The sequence below is a fragment of the Lithobates pipiens genome, unplaced genomic scaffold (genome assembly GCF_037356315.1).
Source record: "Lithobates pipiens isolate NorthernLeopardFrog02 unplaced genomic scaffold, aLitPip1_a1.2 Scaffold_18, whole genome shotgun sequence".
In the NCBI taxonomy this organism is placed as follows: Eukaryota; Metazoa; Chordata; class Amphibia; order Anura; family Ranidae; genus Lithobates; species Lithobates pipiens.
This window is the reverse complement of record NW_027507758.1, coordinates 232,489,191-232,507,653: the sequence shown is the minus strand read 5'-3', so window position 1 is coordinate 232,507,653 and position 18,463 is coordinate 232,489,191. Positions and strand designations below refer to the sequence as shown.

Below are 18,463 nucleotides of genomic sequence, written 5' to 3'. Positions count from 1 at the left end.
AAGGCACATGAAATTTGGTTTAAAATGAATGGCAAGATGAATGCAGTATGTTGTTATATACTGGAGGAACATTTGCATTCATCTGCCAGGAAGCTGCGCATGGGACGTACTTGGACATTCCAACATGACAATGATCCAAAACACAAGGCCAAGCCGACCTGTCATTGTTTACAGCAGGATAAAGTGAAGGTTCTGGAGTGGCCATCTCAGTCTCCTGACCTCAATATCATTGAGCCACTCTGGGGAGATCTCAAACATGCAGTTCATGCAAGACAGCCCAAGAATTTACAGGAACTGGAGGCTTTTTGCCAAGAGGAACGGGCAGCTTTACCATCTGAGAAGATAAAGAGCCTCATCCACAAACGCCCCAAAATACTTCAAGCTGCCGGTGATATAAAGAGGGCAATACACAATATTAAGAACTGGGGTATGTAAACTTTTTTTTGATCAGGGTCATTGGGGTAGTTTCTGTTGTCATGATTTAAAAAGAGTAAATAAAGTTGATTGATAATAAATGGCTTCAGCCAAACACTAACCATGAGTGAAAGAAATGTTTTTGTGTCATCATTCATAGTCTGGAAAATAGCCAAGAAATCACAAAATTCTGCCAGGGTATGTAACTTATGAGCACAACTGTACATATAAATATGAGTCTATAATCCTGATCTAAACTAAAATTAAAAATACATGTAAACATGTGACATCCGTATAAAGGAGAAGCAACCACTGCGCTGGCAATACTACTGTGGGCATCCAGGTGCGCATGTCTCACTGCGCTGTCCTGCATAGCCGTGCAATCTTTTGGGACCTGTGATGTGTTCCAGAAAATTGCAGGGTGAAAGGGTGGCCCAGGCGGGAGTGAGAGCGGTAATCGCGATGCATTGCGGAATCAAATGGTTGATCAGATAATTGTAATCTAATCATTAGACAAGTGAATATGTGCACCCCTACTTGATACATTTGAATATTCACAATAAGGTGTCTGTTCTCCTAATTGTATATAAAAATTGAGAATTTGAAATATTTACCATATCGACATTTTTGTTGTAAACTTGTACATTTTTGTAAAAAATCCTAATAAAATTATTGAAAGAAAAATCTTTGGGCTGTATAGTATTTTATTGTCAGAGCATGTCTCTGACAATAAAATAAATTATGTAATTTCTATGTAGTAATAAAAAATATATACATACGGATGGGTCTAAAACGAAAATAGCAGAAAAATCCAAATATGACCTATTAACCTCAAAAGAATATCTAAAAATTGCAATTATGGCCTAATATAATGAAACTTGGAACTATAATGTACAGATGAGGGATAATCTAACTAGTAGCCACGAAACAATTGACATCCCACGTTTAAACCAAAGGGGAGAAAGATTGTAGGTCATAGACCCATTTCATTTCCTTAGACACTTACCTTGTCATATGGCAACCTCTCCAGTGGGGAGTTATTTTGCCATTGCCTGTAAATTTCAAACCCGTTGGATCTCTATTATGGCATGTTCTAAAATGGGCTGAGAGACTATTATACTTGCCTGCTCTGTGAAAGGGTTTTGCATATAGCAGCCCCCAACCATCTTCTTAGAATGCATTAAGGTGGAAAATCTTTTTTTTTTTTTTGCATCAGTATATATAGCACGCCATAAACTCTCATCAACAAATTGTGGCAAACTTTACGCCCTTGTAATTTTAGTTCCCTTCTACTTATTGCCACCATTTTGCCTGTTGGCAGTGCTACTTTCACATCACATGCAATCCTTTTTTCCTTCTTTTTTTTTTTTTTTTTTTTAGCATTTTCCTTTGTTTTATTCTTTATTTATTTTGTTAGAATTTCGAAAAAGTAAAAATATTACAAGAAATATTCCACCTAATCCATTACCTTATATCTCCCCGCCCCCCCCCCCCCCTCCAATCTCCCTCCCTCGCCCTCCCCTCTCTCTCTCGGTCTCTCCCCCCGTCTCTCCCCCTCACTCACCTCTCATCTCCCCTCGGGACCACTCATTCTGAGACATTCCCTTGTTTTCCTGAACTCCAGCCATTTTCCCCACTTACTATAATAAATTTCCACTTGGTCTCCTCTTCTAAATATTGATTCCTCCATTGATCTTAACCACTCTATTTTAGTCAACCATTCCCCCATGGATGGGGGCTCGGCAGTGCCCCATCTCCTTGGGATCAGGCTTTTTGCTGCGATCAATAAGTGAGGGATCAATGAGTTTTTGTATTCCCCTATTGTTTTGTCAGTATCATGAAACAAACAAGTCCAAGGATCCTTCTTTACCTGTTCCCCTGTTATCAGGAAGATGTTTCCTATTATTTTCTCCCAATAAGGGCCGATCTTTCCACACTCCCACCAAATATGTGCAAAAGTTCCCACCTTATCACAACCCCTCCAGCATAGTGCTGAAATGTCCACCCTTCTCTTATGCGCTCTTTGTGGGACAATATACCATCTTGCCATTAATTTAAATGACATCTCCGCTGACATATTGTCCTTAGATATTGTACCTGCTATTCTTAAGATCTTCCTTCTACGTTCCTTATCTCCCAGAGTGCCCAACTCTTCTTCCCATTTTTTCAGGAATAGTGGTTCCCCTGGTTCCTTTTCCTCCTCTAAAATTTTATAAATTTTGGACAAACTTTTTTTTTTTACAGCTCGGGTCTGAAAGCATTCTCTCCATAGGTCTGAGATCTCCTTCCCTGCGGAGTGGCCGAGGTAGCGCCTGAACAAAATGTTTAATTTGTGCATATCTCCAACTATCTAATTTCCTACATCCCCATCTTTGTCTTATTTCTCCTAAAGTACAAACTCTGTCCCCATTCATTACATCTTTCAACAAAATATCATCCCTTTTTGCCCATCTAGTGAAATAAAGGTATTCTTCCTTCCCTGGTTTAAAAAAACTTGTGTCTAGTAAAGAAATTAAAGGTGAATTGTGCTGCCAATGCTTTAATTCGCCCACTTTATCCCATATTTTAAACAAATTAATAGTTAGTGGGTTGGTGCTCCTCCCCAAGTCACGATAGTCCCGTGGTATCCAAATCCTTTTTCCTAAATTGACTCCACTTTGTATTTTCTCTATATTTACCCACCCTTTATCCCCTTTATCATACACCCAGTCCACCACCCGTGAAATTACTGCTGCCTGGTAGTATCTTCTAAGGTTCGGGGCGGCTAATCCTCCTTCAGCTTTCCCCCTTTTCAAAGTCGCATATGAAATTCTAGGCTTCCTACGTCCCCATATATGTTTTAAAATTAGGGTTTGGAGTTTCCTAAAAAACTCCTGCGGAACTTTTATTGGGACCATTTGAAACGTATATATCAGTTTTGGTAAGATAAACATTTTTAGCGCGTTTACTCTTCCTATTAACGACAGGGGTTTATATCTCATGCGTTTAATACATTCTTTCACCCTATTTAATAAACCTATGTAATTGGCTGCGTATGCAGATGACAATGTGGGTGTAATTCTTACTCCCAGGTACCTCAACTCTTCCCTACACCAGATAAAAGGGAAGGACTTCTGGAGTTCCTCTTGTTCTTTTTTTGATACTGTTATGTTCAGAATCTCAGTTTTTGACATATTGATCTTAAAATTTGTCAGCTTCCCATATCTGTGGATCTCCTTGATTATGTTTGGCAGGGTCACCCTGAGTTCCGAAGCATAAAATAATATGTCATCTGCATACGCAGAAACCTTCAACTCTTCTCCACCTATTCTCACCCCCCTTATATCTCCATTCCTCCTAATAGAAGCCAACAAGGGTTCCAAAGCGAGTATAAACCGCATTAGAGACAGGGGACATCCCTGCCTAGTTCCATTGTATAGCTTCACTACCGGGGAGAGGTTACCGTTAATTTAAATTTTTGCCGTCGGGCAGGAATAAAATGCTTTTATCCATCGTAGTATTTTTTCTTTTAACCCCAAATATCTTAAGGTCTCAAACATGAAGCCCCAGTCTACCCTGTCAAACGCTTTTTCAGCATCCACCGACAACAGGGCGACTGGGGGTCCACTGCTCTCCACCCCGTGAATCAGCATTAGGGTTTTAAGACAATTATCCCTCCCCTCCCTGCCCGTAACGAACCCCGTTTGGTCACCATGGACCCATTGGGGTAGCAATGGTTTCAATCTTTCTGCTATCACTTTTGAGAATATTTTCACGTCCGTATTCAGAAGAGAGATTGGTCTATAGCTCCCAGGGGTTGTTGGATCCTTCCCCTCCTTTAAAATCAAAGTTATGTAAGCCATCAATGCTTCCTTCCTCAGTTCTTCCCCTTCTGCAACTGCATTCATATACTCGCATAATTTGGGCGCCAGTATCTTTTCAAACTTTTTATAGTATAGGATTGGAAACCCATCCGGGCCTGGACTTTTCCCAATTGCCATTCCCCTTATTGCCCTCACCACCTCGTCTACCGTTACCGGGGTCTCCAACATTTCCAGCTCATCCTCTGGGACTATGGGAAGATCTATCCCTTTTAAATACTCAATGGTATCCTCCTTATCTCTACTTTTCTCCTTTCCCAGTCCTACCTTATATAACTGGCTGTAATAATTATGGAAGACCGTCGCTATTTCAGGGGTGGAGTACTTCATTTCCCCTTTTTCATTTTTAATTTTGGGTATAAAGGACGCATTTCTTCTCTCCCGTACTACTCTCGCTAGCCATTTCCCAGGTTTGTTCCCCTCCTGGTATCTTACGCTCTCTGCCCAGTGGTTAACTCGCACCCTTTCCTTCTCCAAAAGTTCTTCTAATTGTAGCTTCTTATCTTTTAGCTCAACTTTCTCTGGGATCCCCTTTGGCCTTGTTTGTTGCTCCAATTCCCAAATCTCCTTATTTAGATCTTGTAACCTTTTCCCTATTTCCTTTTTTTTCCCTGTCCCAATGCTTATTAAGATTCCTCGTATGAATGCTTTGTGGGTCTCCCATATCGTGCTCCTCGTAACCCCTGGGGAGTCATTTCTAATAAAGAACTCTTCAAGTTCTATTTCAATTCTACTTCTAGTTTCAGGGTCCTGGATCAATGCTTCATTTAGTCTCCATGTCTCTCTTTTAGCCTGGTCTGTTACTAGCTCCAGCTGAGCCATGACTGGAGCATGGTCAGACAAGGAGATAGATTTTATTACTATATCTTTAAGTGCTGGGAGCATTTGATGTTCAATCAGAACATAATCAATTCGGGTAAATGTCCCATGCACCGAAGAATAGAAAGTATAGTCTCTGCTGTTCGGGTGTTTAATCCGCCAAGCATCAACTAACTGAAATTCTAAAAGCAGAGCCTTTATTTTTTTATATCTAAGCTCCGACCAGCGAGGGGACCCGGCTGAGGAGTCCGCCCGAGGGTCGATGCACATATTCAAATCTCCCGCCACTATCAGTTTACCTTTTTTAAACTCTGCTAATAGTTCCAAGACCTTCCTTAAAAATTTATCTGGGTCCCTGTTTGGGGAGTATATATTCGCAAAGGTATATGCTCCATCCAATAATTTCCCCCTTATAAACAAAAATCTCCCTTCCGGATCGGCCATCTGTTTCTCAACATCAAACCTAACACTTCTCTCGAAACCTATTGCTACCCCCCTGGCGTGACATGTTGTAGAGTCGCCGTAGAACCATGTCGGGAACCCCCGGGACGTCAATCTCCCTCTAGCCTCATGTGACAGATGTGTTTCCTGCAAACAGACCACATTCGCTCCATACAATTCCAACTCCTTGTTTACTCTGAACTTTTTTTGGGGAGTACTTATACCCCTCACATTATATGTTATCAATTTCAACCTTGTCATATCTCACCCATCCCCTCCCCCTCCTCTCTCCCCCCGCCGCCGGCGCGGGGGGAGAGGGGAGGGGGAGACGAGAGAGAGTACCCAGACCCTGTTTGAGAGAGAGATTACCCCCTAACCCACCCCCCCCTCCCACCCACCCTCCCCCCCACCCTCCCCCCCTCCTCCATTCGGAGGAGTGAACAATTTCCACATTTGTTCCTCGCTTAGGTGTCTCGGTGACCCACAGGTCACCTTTTGCGCACCTAGCATTCTTTGGGAGGACCGCCTCATTCACAGCCTATCCACGTGCCCGCGCCCCCCCCCCCCCCAACCCCCTCCCTCACCCGCCAATGATGGTAATTACACCCCCTCCCCCCCCCCCGTCCCGGACCCGAGACCATTGCGCAGCCCCACTAATTCCTTCGTACCCCAACGCCTCCTCCCATCCTGGTAGTGCTGGTGGGGGGATTTCTAACTTATTTCAGAAGTCCGTTAAATCCTCTGGGAACCTTAATACCGCAGAGCGGCCGTCTCTCCTTCCTCTAAGGCATGCTGGAAACCCCCATTGATAGGGGACATTTAGTGACCTCATTAGATCTGTCAGGGGTTTGAGGAGCCTTCTTCTCCTCAGTGTTTCCCCTGCCAGATCCGAGAATATCTGTAACTCCGACTCCTGAAACAAAATTTTGTCCCTCCTTCGGATATTCTCCACCACTAACGCTTTTTCCTCATAAAAGTGGAATCTAATTATTACGTCTCTTGGTTTTTCTGTTGCTTGGGCCCGGTATCCCGCATCTCGGTGTACTCTGTCTATTTTTAATTTGTCATTCTCCACCCTACCTGGAATGGGATTGAACAGGTCCTGCATCACCCTAGGGAGCTCTTCGTTTTTAAATTTTTCTTCTAGACCTTTTATCCTTAAGTTTTTCCTTCTTCCACGGTTTTCTTGGTCCTCAATTTTATATAGGATCGATCTATTCATTTTTTGGGCTAATTTCACTTGTTCTCTTAGGTCCCTCATATTCTGTTCATATCCATTCATTCTTTCCTCCATCTCTTCCACCCTTCCTAGCACTCGGCCAATATCTGTCTTTATTCCGGCTATATCGGATTTAAGTGACATTTCAACCTTAGTCAGTGCCTCTGTAAATATCTCTCTCAGCATGCTCAGGCTCACTTGTGGTTCTGCCAGCACTGGGGCTCCTTCTGGTTCGGGTTGGATTTTGGGTAGGGGGGAGGCCTCTCCTTTTCTCCCCGATTCTTCCCTTTTTTTGCCCTTATCTTCATCTCGGGAGCTTACCCCCCCCATCCTGGTGCGAGTTGGGCATGGATCCTTAGGCTTTCCCACTCCCCGCCCTTCACCCGTATCCGTAGTTTTACTAGTGCCTACACCTGATTTTGTTGATGTCTTCTGGCTGGGGGTATCCTGACTGTTTTCCATCATACTTGTCTCCCCCACCAAGTACCGTTGTATCCCCCCCCGGGCTAACAGGCCCCGCACCCCCCTTTTTATTCATCTTCCCCGGCATTCTCTTTTTGTAGCAAATTAACACCAAGAACCAGGGCCTTTCCCGTATGCCAGCGGGGAACAACAGCACAGTTAACGGGCAGGGAACCCCAGTCCAGCTCGTCACCCAAGGACCCACGCCAAAATTCTCCCTCTCTCTTTTTTTTTTTCCCTTCTTTTTTAGCCGCAGATATTAGTCCTAAGTTAACTCCAGCACTCGCTACCAGTGTCGGCCCACAAGAGTTGCTTGTCCAGGAGTACTGGACAAACAATGAGCGAAGGACAGAGAATTGTGAAATAAGCGCCAATCTGGGCCGCTATTTTATGCCTCTATATGGAATTGTAAATAGAAGAGTGAGAAAAAGAAAAACTCTGCATAACCTTGCTAATTATCTGTCCTTCAGATGTCCATCCATTCACCTCTCATCGTTCCTCCCCCTGCAGGGTTTATTTCCAGCTGATCAAACAGTGTTAGTAATAATCTGATGGTCCAGAAATAGGAGTCGCATTAAAGGCGGTTGTTAGCAGGCTTATATATATATATATATATATATATATATATATATATATATATATATATATATATATATATATATATATACACCTTACCGCTTTCAAAGAAAAAGTCCTTACAACAATAGCTTCTAGTCACTGATGATAACAAAATGCCCAGCCGACCATCTCCCCTCCTTACATCCATACAGATTGCTCACCTATCCCTGCACCTCCACTCTGTCGCTGATTATCTCATTCATAGCCTTAGCGACCTGTGGAGGGGTGGAGAGGTCCGTGTCCAGCAAACCAGGCAGTGTTGGTAACAACAGGTAGTCAGGTAATAGGTGTCGCATTAACAGCAATCGTTAGCCAGCTTGTAAATATATATACCTTACCACTCTCCAAGAAATTCTTTAGACTAATAACTCCTAATCACTGATGATGACAGGATATCCAGCAGTCCATCTCCCCTCCATTCATCCACACGATTGCTCACCTATCACTGCTCCTCCACTCTGACAGTGATCATCTTATTCATAGCCTTACCGACCTATGGAGGGGTGGAGAAGGTCCGTGCGGTCAGGCTGACTCCGCGGTACAGGAGGGGGGGTGCAGGGCTTCACACAGAGTCGCCTTCCTGCCGATGTATCTCCACTTCAAGAGGGAGCGCTCTCTGCTCGCTCTCTCTCCTAAGTTGATCCAGAGCGTCCGTCAGCCTCGTGGAGGCGAACAGCTGACGGCGGGTGGGCGGAGCGGGCGGTACAGGAGGCATGGGCAGGGGCGGCGGGGGAAGAGGACGCGAGCCGACGGCCGCTACGTGTCAGCGGCTCCTCCCATCCCCTCAAGGTGGAAAATCTTGAGACTTTACAATCACTTTAAGGGTTTACCAAGAATGAAATTAAATCTAGTTTGATGTTTTCTCATAGTACAGATTTCAGAATGGTTTGACCATTTGGCGATGGTATGAACTGTGCACCTTAAACTGTAGTTGGGAGACTCTGTACCTCTTCACCAGCAGCTTTTTTGTGGTCTGTGAATAACTCTTGAACTCCCTGAAAGAAATCTCCATATTGATCACCGATTCCTACACACAAACACGCACTAGTTCCAGTTTAGACAGGAGCCAACTAACCTACCCGCAAAAATAAAACAAATTCCCCCACCAACGGGGTTTTTTGGCAGCAATAAACAATGAGCGTAGCATAATATAAAAAGATTATTTTATTGTATAGTAAAAATATGAGCTTCACCTAGGTATTTAAAACAAAAAATAGAGCCAGGCTCTTATATACAAGAAATACAATGACATCAATGGGCATACACTAAGCAGACCTAACTATAAATATACTGTATAAAATTAGTAACAGCAAAAAATAGTTCTAACGCGTTTCAACCACTAGGGTCTTCTTCAGAGATAGTCTGTTGATAGAGAGACAAGATAAAACTTAATAAATATATCGAGTAATATTTGTGTTAAAAATATTCTAAGTTTATTAGTATGGTTTACCCAATATAGTGTTGCCGAAAGGTTCACGTAAATTATAATGCTTAATGGTGGAGTTTACCCAGGTTCATGCTTCAGCGTCCCTCACAAATTAAAGAAGGTACGTGGTCCATACATCTCGCCACAGAATCCAGCAGAGGGGCTGGGGTCGGAGGCCCAGAAGCGCGGCTCACGAGCGGTCACACGAAAAACCCTATGCCCCACAGAAATTGTAGGAAGTAGATGCAAATGTAGGCAGCCTGCCCGTATGGTAAGCCACGCCTGTGACAGAAATCCCAACATAAACAAAATTAGACATATATGTTTCATATATAGGCCCACATATGTGGTATGAAGATATCATACACATGATTTATATGCATATAAAGGGAATGTCCCCAGATATCTGCATCTACATCAGGAAAAAAGAGAAAAAAAAAAAATATATATATATATATATAAAGGGGGGGGGGGGGGGGGAAACAAAACTCAAAAACCACCACACACTGAAAACTAAAAAAGCCAAAACAGACAGACGTAACTCAGATAAAAAAGAAAGAGCGTGAAATAACATGTAATTGGGATGGTGTATATAATGACATCCAAATAATGAGTGACTGGAGTGAATAAGTGAGTGAATTGTGTACACAGAAGGTAAGGTGTAAAGGTAAAAGGTGTAAATCTATGTGTAGTCAGAGGAATTTGAAAGGTGACAGCTAAGATATAGGGGTAACGGTAAGATAAGTGCATTGATATGCTGGTGACGGGTAAAGGTGGAAGTACATAAAGTGCTAATAGGGGACTAGTGGAAAGTGACATAAAAAAAAAAATAAAAAAAATAAAAAAATAAAATAAAAAAAAACCTACCCGCATGCCTTTCGAATGTGGGAGGAAACTGGTGTAGGCAAAGTAAACCAACATGAGTACAAGGAGAACATTTGAACGCCATGCAGATAGTGTCCTGCCCAGGATTCAAGCTAAGGGCCCTAGTGCTTAATCACTTCCCACCCGGCCAATGCACATATACGGCCGGGTGGGAGCCATCTACTTCTGATAGGACGTTCAGGAACGTCCTTCAGAAGGAGTGGGAGCGCGTGCCCGCGCAGCGGCGCGATCCCGATGTGCTCGTGTCACCTGGACACGGCGCATCTCAGATCGGCAGGAGGGCTCTGTGATTGGCCCTCCTGATCACATGACGGCCATGTCCAATCATGGCAGTCATGGGATGTAAACAAACAGCCGGTTGCTAGGCAATCGGCTCCTCCTCTCCTCACACAGAAGTCATCGCTGAGGAGAGGAGAGCAGATCGCTGCAGCTGGCTGATGATCAGTGAGTATGAGTTGTTTTTTAAAGCTTTTTACTCACTGATCACCAGTCTAGTGTAAACACACAACACACCACACAGTATAAACACAGTCCCCACACATGTCCCCAAAACATACATGTCCCCAAATAATAAAAACGCATGGCCCTAATAATAAAAACATGTCCCCCACATATGTCCCACTAAAATCACATGTCCCAATGATTATCTGCACACATATGTACGTGATCACCTGCACACACATGTACGTGATCATTTGCGTACATATGTCCGTGATCACACAAACCAAACCAATTATTATACACTTAATGGAATTTTTTTTACCAAAAACATGTAGCAGAATACATTTTGGCTTAAATTTATGACAAAATTTGATTTTATTGAATTTCTTTTAAAATAGAAAAAAGAAAATATTGTTTTTTTTTTTTTTCAAAATTTCCGCTTTTTTTGCGCTTATATTGCAAAAAATAAAAAACGGAGTCGTGAATAAATACCACCAAAATAAATCTCTATTTGATAAATGATAAAAAAATTCATTTGGGTACAGTGTAGCATGACCGCGCAATTGTCACTGAAAGCGCTAGAGCGATGAAAGCTGAAAATTGGGCTGGGAAGGAAGGAGGCGAAAGTGCCCTGTATTGAAGTGGTTAAAGGCAGAAGTGATGACCATTAAACCACTGTGCTGTCCATGTGTTAATGAATACATACCTGCATTTGTTTTTTTTTTATTTCTGCCCAATGTTCAACTGTAATTCAAAATGTTTCTAATCCATTGTATTTGCAGGTAATACACAATATATGAACACATTTTAATCTTGCTTCTCTTACTGTGCTCTCTCTTCTTTAGAGCTTGCAAGCTCTCATGAATGAATGTATTGGCCATGTTATTGGAAAACCCCATAGTCCAGTTACAGGTTTGTACCTTGGTAAGAACGATTTTTCTTTTTTTTTATTGTTAAATGCTTATAGTTCCTTTTTAGAATGTGTTTGTCGGTTATACTGGAGATTACTGAAAAAAAAGTCTATATATTAATCCATCCACCAACTAACACTGTGTGCATATGATTCTGTGTTTTGTGTTTGCAAATTGAATTACCTTTTTTTTTTGATAAACTTGAATCAAAGTAATATTTTAAAAATAGTAGTAGGGACTTTAAAAAAACAAAAACGTTTTTGCTCAACTAGGTGGATGCAAAATCGATCCAATGCTGCATCTGTTCCCTGCCGGCTCTACAGTGAGAACTGAGTGATCAGACACCGTCTCGGTCCTCAAAACCGTGACTGTCAGTTACAGGCTCTCTGCTCTGCCCCTCCAGTGCTCACTGGAGCTCTGGGCTGTGGAGGAGGCAGGTGGTGCTGACTTAACTTCTCAGAAGATCGCTGAGAGGCTGAACCAGCTGTCTGTCCAGGCATCTGAGTGGATCCCAACCGTTTGGTCTGGATCTTTTAAGACCCTGGCCCAGCTTGGCTTAATTCTGGTCACAGGAGTGCAGTACTGTGACCTACAGACTAAGTACAGCCAAAATAGTTTTGAGCCTGTATTTGAGGTGGTTGCTTTATTTCTAACTGTCTTTATCATGAAAACATATCCATTTTACAATAACATCAATAGTTCATGTATTTAGTTCTGCCCAGATGATGCTTTTTGGGAAATGTAAAATTCTGGCTTCTTGTTGCCTTAAAACTTGTAGTATTGCTCAATCTTTAAAAACTTACTGTTGCAAAATGAGTATAGAACAGTATGCTCTTTGCCTTTGTTATAACACATGCTTGGTTCTTAAAGAGGAGTTTCCCTTAAAAAAAAAAAAAAAAAAAAAATTAAAAGTCCGCAGCTACAAATACTGCAGCTGCTGACTTTTAATAATCGGACACTTACCTGTCCCAGGGTCCAGCGATGCGGGGGAACGAAGCCCCACTCGTACCCCCCTCCTCTTGGCGGCGCCAGCATTGCAAATGTCGGCAACAGGCATTTAGAGGTGAGTTTAAAAAAACATTTTTTACAATTTTTTTTTTTTTTTTTTAGGAATTTAAAAAAATAATTTTGTGTGTGTGGAACACCACTTTAAGAAAATCTAGAATGCGTTGTTTTTTTTTTTTTTTTTTTTTTTTTTGTCACTCTTTACATTAACTTATTGAAGTTTATTGTTGCTGTTTTGGCCATTTTCTCTGATGGTAAAGTGTAACAGAGTAAAACAAGAACTTTTGTTGGGGGGGCCCTATTATTGCAGCTGCATGGAAGAACAGTGCAGACATGTGTTGTAGGGGGATGAATAGAAGATGATTGTAGTCTGTGTGTTTCCATGGCAGTGACGCAAAAAAGGTTTAATTGGCAACAAGGGCTTCTTTCATCCTTGCCTTTTAATACCCTTTTTAATGTGTTCATCACAGCTGTAGCCTTGCCATAAAGCTATTATAAACCGGCTTGGACATATTGGTATAAAGTTCATTTGTTGTCATACATGTCTGCATTTTTACATAGGCACTTGGTTACACTACATTCTGTTGTGATTAGTAGTAGATGTTACAAGTAGGAATAAACCCCACTAAAAATGACTACCCTGAAATACTATTGTGATATGTTAACATCCTGTATGTGCTTTCTTTTCTTCTTTTTGTATTCTAACACCATATTTTTGCATATTAGTTACACATCGCAATAGTCCCAGACCAGTGAAGGTCCCTCGATGTCACAGTGACCCACCAAACCCTCACCTCAGTACTCCTACACCAGAAGGTTTCAGGTATTATTTTTGGGAGTAAATGGAAAATGACATTTGGCCCAGTACTCTTGTCACAAAATTGAACTGAAATTGTTTTGTTCAAAAATAGTTGAATTACTTAGTATCGCAATTTATGAAGCAATTGGCTGACTTGTACACTACAGGCGGTCCCCAAGTTACAAACACCTGACTTACAAATGACTCCTCCTTACAAACTGAGGGAGACCATAGGAAGCGAGAGAAAATCTACCTCTAGGAAGGTAAATTCACTCTTGTAAGAGTTATCATGGGAAAAGGGTGTCTCCACTGAAGCTTTGTCACCAATCCTTGTTTCCACAACAACCCAACCTTTTCAAATCCAATTGTCACAGGGAATGAGGTAAAATCTTCTGAACAGGGACATAGAAAACAAAATAAATGTTACAGAGGTGTTAACCCTTCCCTATGCTACACAAAAAGCTTAAAAATATTTTTTTGGGCTGGAGCTACACAAAAATATACCTGTTCCAACTTGCATACAAATTTAACTTAAAAACAAACCTATAGACCCTTTCTTATTTGTAACCTGGGGACTGCCTGTATACCTTTTCAAACTGGGTAGCATCATTATTGAGTTCTAAGTTATTTTCATACTTTTCCATAGATATCCTTTAGGCTGGGTTCACACTATTTGCAGAGTGGCTCGCAGTAGGAGGTCCCTGTTCACTGTTTCAGGGGCAAATCGGGTCTGAATTTTTGCCTAAATTCAGACCTGAAACGGTGCCAAAGACACACAGGACCCTTTTGCAGTGCTCTCCGCAGCCACACTGGAGATGTGTGAACCAGCTCCAGAGCCATTCACAGTTTCCTGTCATGAGGAAATCCACATCCAATTTGCATAAGTGTGAACCCGGCCTTACAAGGGCTTTCCTGTAAGAAAATGTGTTAAGTTTACCATGGGAGCACTGTGCAGCGGCACATTTTCCCTTACCCAGTCTTTCTGCTTGGTATCACAACTTTCCCCAGAGATTTGTTAATGTGGTGAAAATTCACATTGAAAAAAATACCCAATCATGTCAAAATCTGCATTTTTACTTGCAGATGATTGGATGACAAAAGTCAGAATTTTACCTCATTCACTAAACTCTGGAAATTTCCTTTGCAAAGTGAGCAACTATTTGCCTTTATTATACCAGCCACACTGTCTTTCTTTGACTTCCACGTTCCCTTCAAGTATTTTTTTACCTAGATAGTTTAACATATTTCAAACTGCCTGTTCATGAGACTGTATTTTGTGTCTGTCTATGGGCAAAAAAATGTATACCCAGTTTTTTCTTCATTTGTTATAGTATGTATTTTAACCTGATGCACTATATACAGTGTATCCTAGTTCACCTCAAATTTTATATCAAAGTTTATAGCTGAGGAAAAGTGTGGTGCCTGCATTTCACTACCACTGTTGAGGAAAGATCGCACTTTCCTTATGCGGCTTATTATGTTGATCCTGTGGGTTCAATATTTCAAGACTTGGAGCAAATGTGTAAACTGAGTGTTATAGTAATGGGGTTGACTTACTAAAACAAAAGTGCAAAATCTGGTGCATGTATAGAAACCAATTGGCTTCCAGGGTTTTTTTTTTTTTTTTTTTTTTTTAAAAAAAGCTTAACGGAACAAGCTAAATTTAGAAGCTGATTGGTTTCTATGCACAGTTAAACCAGATTTTGCACTCTCTAGTTTTAGTAAATCAACTACAATGTGTTGCATTTTTTGTTTCAGGTCAGTGACTTGGCATCAAAACTAAAGACAGCTAGGTAGTTAGCATTTGTGTGTTGTACAAAGAGGGTGGCAATGAATCCTCTGTGTTTCTCTCAATAGAAGTTTCCTTAAGTGGCGGTTCACACAGGGATGGCTTCAAAGTCGCCCGACTTTAAAGCAGCCCCGCACAGTGCGACCTCAGCACGGCTTGCAAACGACTCTTTATTAGAAGTCAATGCAGGCCGATATGAAGTCACCCCAAAGTATTACAAGAACCTTGAGTCACTCCTATTAGAATGGTTTCATTATACAAAAAGGAGCATGACTTGTCAGGCTGACAAGTCACCTGACAGGTAGCCCCTATGTTAACCGGCACTTATTTTTAAAGTAGCCTTTCATGCTTTTTGTTTTGACTGAATCCTCTTCACGTAATTTTGTGTTCTGTGCGGCTCTGCTCTTATGCTCAACTCAAGTTGAGACTGTAAAAGGATCTGAGAAAGGGCAATGCTTGAATCCCTGAACATGTCGGGTTACATTTTAAGCAGCTGAAATGATCTGAATCAAAGAATTTCAGAGAATAGATACAGACCACCATTAGGGTTTGTTGGGTACAGTAGATGAATACCAGATTAAAGATAAGCCAGTTAGCATGTTATGCTCAAATGCTGTCTTTTCAGGTTTAACTGTTGTGTACGTTAAGAACTTGAATATAGATGGGCCTGCAAGTTTTTTTTTTTTTTTTTTTTTTTCTTTTATGTCCTAAATAAGTGGAATATGTCTTCACAGTTTGCATTTTGCTGTCTCTGAGAATGAATTTCAGGAAACGTATAAAGATGATAAAATTTACGTTTAGGAACTAGGAATTTTTTTTCCCTTATAACAGTGGATAATTTTAAGCTTATGCTCGCTCCTGGATTATAACCCCCCCCCCCCCCCCCCACCCACCACCACCACCACCACCACCACCATGAAAAGCATCATCAGAACAGCTTTTTGTTTTTGACGTGTAATTTGAGGATATTTGGGGATAGACAGGCTTCCAAAATTAATGAGGCAACCCGTTCATTCTAGGAACCAGGAAACACTTAGGAGACAAGTCAGATGTGCTTTCCATACAAAAGTCTTTAGGATCATTAGAACTAGACTCTGCAGCGCACATAAAAATGTAACTCCTGAAAAATGCATATTCACGGTTAGTTATTAGATATGTTAAAATGTAAACTGTACTGAACCTGCAAAGTGCCTATCCATCTCTGTCTTTGCATCTTAACAGACGATTTATATATTGGAAACAAAGCTGATACATCCATCTTGTTAAAAATGTCAACGGCTTTTATTAGTAGATCACTAGAGATGCTTCTTGATGTTTTTCTTCTTATCACAGCAATCGAATTGTCAATTGTGATGTGAAGAACCAACCCAACACAGCTGCCGGTCGCCCAACTCCATTTAGTAGCGACTCGGTTCAACAAAAATCCTTCAGCATTGTAAATGATAACAGGTAGTGCCACCCTGTCAGGTCATCTGCTATTGCAATGTCTACAGGTGTTTTCTGCTGGGCGCTTACTGACTTTCCTTATTGGCTTTCTCATTCACCTTTGTCCAAAACCAGCGTTTCTAAAACTTGAATGTTTCTTTTGTGTTTAATCATCTAGTAATGCTTTTTCTTTTCATGTTACTTTAGAACAATAATAGCCTATACATGATACCCTGTTTCTAGGTATGTTCTAATTGTAGTTTATGTGACATTTTTAATATGCTGTAGGATTGAATATATTTATGTATGGGTAAAACTGAAAACTCAGATATTTCCCTGCTAGAGTTCTTCACGAACACAAAATGAACTGTTTTCAAAAAACAGAGATTGAGAAATATAAAAGACCTGCCATAGCTGACCTCTCTTCAAAATTCAAGTAATGTTAGAAGATCAGTGTTCTACCAGACCTTCCTGGATAATTCTTAAATAATGATTTTTGTTGTTTTATAAGTAGTGTTTATGTACATTAAGAATGCTGATTCACTACTGATGATATAATATTCTAATGGAGCTAGGAATGAACCTGTGGAACTCCAGTTTTAAAATAAACAAACATCCCTGTCATGTGAAATGCTTACGTGGTGAGGAATTGTAGCAGGTAACTGGGTTTTCTACCTTTCAGTTTAAGTCCTAATGTTTAAAAGAAAATATTTCATTCATCTTGATGATTATTATGACATCATGCAGCGTAGTTTCGGACCACACCTTGCACAACAAAAAAGCATGGCCTTCTTTTCAGTGCACACCACTGCAGTGCAGATTGCCTTGTCTATGCGTTGGGAATTCATTGGACAAGGCTGCCCAGCACAGCTCAGCACATATGGTATATATGAACCTTTGGGCATGAAACTGCTAAGTAAGCCTATCAACTTTATTAGGAATACAATATTCCAAACATCAGACTTATGAAACTAAAGATAAAGGAGAAAAAGGAGAGAAAGGGGCGCCTCTGGGTGCAGATTTTTTTAAAAGGTTTTATTTTCAGTGTAAAAAACATAACATTTTGCACTCACATTTAGTAGGCAAAAAGTAAGCATTAAACACCAGGGGTCATCTGGTATATCTGATTTTTGGGACGTCAGCCAGTGGTCCGGTCCACATCTGTCATCTCATCGCGTTGTTCCTGTTCCTCTCACATGCTGTCCACTGCAGGTGTTTTGTATGAAGCAGCCGGCTTGTGGTGGACACGAGATGTGCGGTCTTCAAAAGGAGGCTTGGGAGGCAGAGACGACCAGGGCGCGGGGCTGTGACGTCAGCGGGTATGCGACGCGTTTCTTGAGTGTGCGGGTCGAGATTGTCGGACGACCGCGCTCTTTCATCAGGCAGAATCTGTCTGATGAAAGAGCGCGGTCGTCCGACAATCTCGACCCGCACGCTCAAGAAACGCGTCGCATACCCGCTGACGTCACAGCCCCGCGCCCTGGTCGTCTCTGCCTCCCAAGCCTCCTTTTGAAGACCGCACATCTCGTGTCCACCACAAGCCGGCTGCTTCATACAAAACACCTGCAGTGGACAGCATGTGAGAGGAACAGGAACAACGCGATGAGATGACAGATGTGGACCGGACCACTGGCTGACGTCCCAAAAATCAGATATACCAGATGACCCCTGGTGTTTAATGCTTACTTTTTGCCTACTAAATGTGAGTGCAAAATTTTATGTTTTTTACACTGAAAATAAAACCTTTTAAAAAAATCTGCACCCAGAGGCGCCCCTTTCTCTCCTTTTTCTCCTTTATCTACAGCAATCCAGGAGCTCAAGTTTCAGCTCTTTTAAGGTGGCAGCCCTGCATGCGGATCCATCCCCCCCTCCCCATCCCTTTTCCCCTCCCCATCCCTTTTCCCCTCCCCCTCTCCATGAACTAAAGAACATTTATTCCCTCCTTTTTT

At 41.6% G+C, this 18,463-nt stretch overlaps 1 protein-coding gene across 8 annotated transcripts in view; it reads left to right on the top strand.

The window, feature by feature from the left end:
• The window catches only part of MAP3K4 (mitogen-activated protein kinase kinase kinase 4), a 183,442-nt gene that overhangs the window by 115,901 nt on the left and 49,078 nt on the right, over window positions 1-18,463 (top strand). For 3 of the 8 annotated variants that reach the window (XM_077486665.1, XM_077486662.1, XM_077486663.1), the window contains exons 15-17: window positions 11,431-11,509; window positions 13,228-13,324; window positions 16,422-16,538. In XM_077486665.1, coding sequence (XP_077342791.1) covers window positions 11,431-11,509; window positions 13,228-13,324; window positions 16,422-16,538 — 293 coding nt within the window. The remainder of the gene's footprint in view (window positions 1-11,430; window positions 11,510-13,227; window positions 13,325-16,421; window positions 16,539-18,463) is intronic. The other 5 variants (XM_077486669.1, XM_077486670.1, XM_077486666.1 and 2 more) reach the window with 3 other exon arrangements.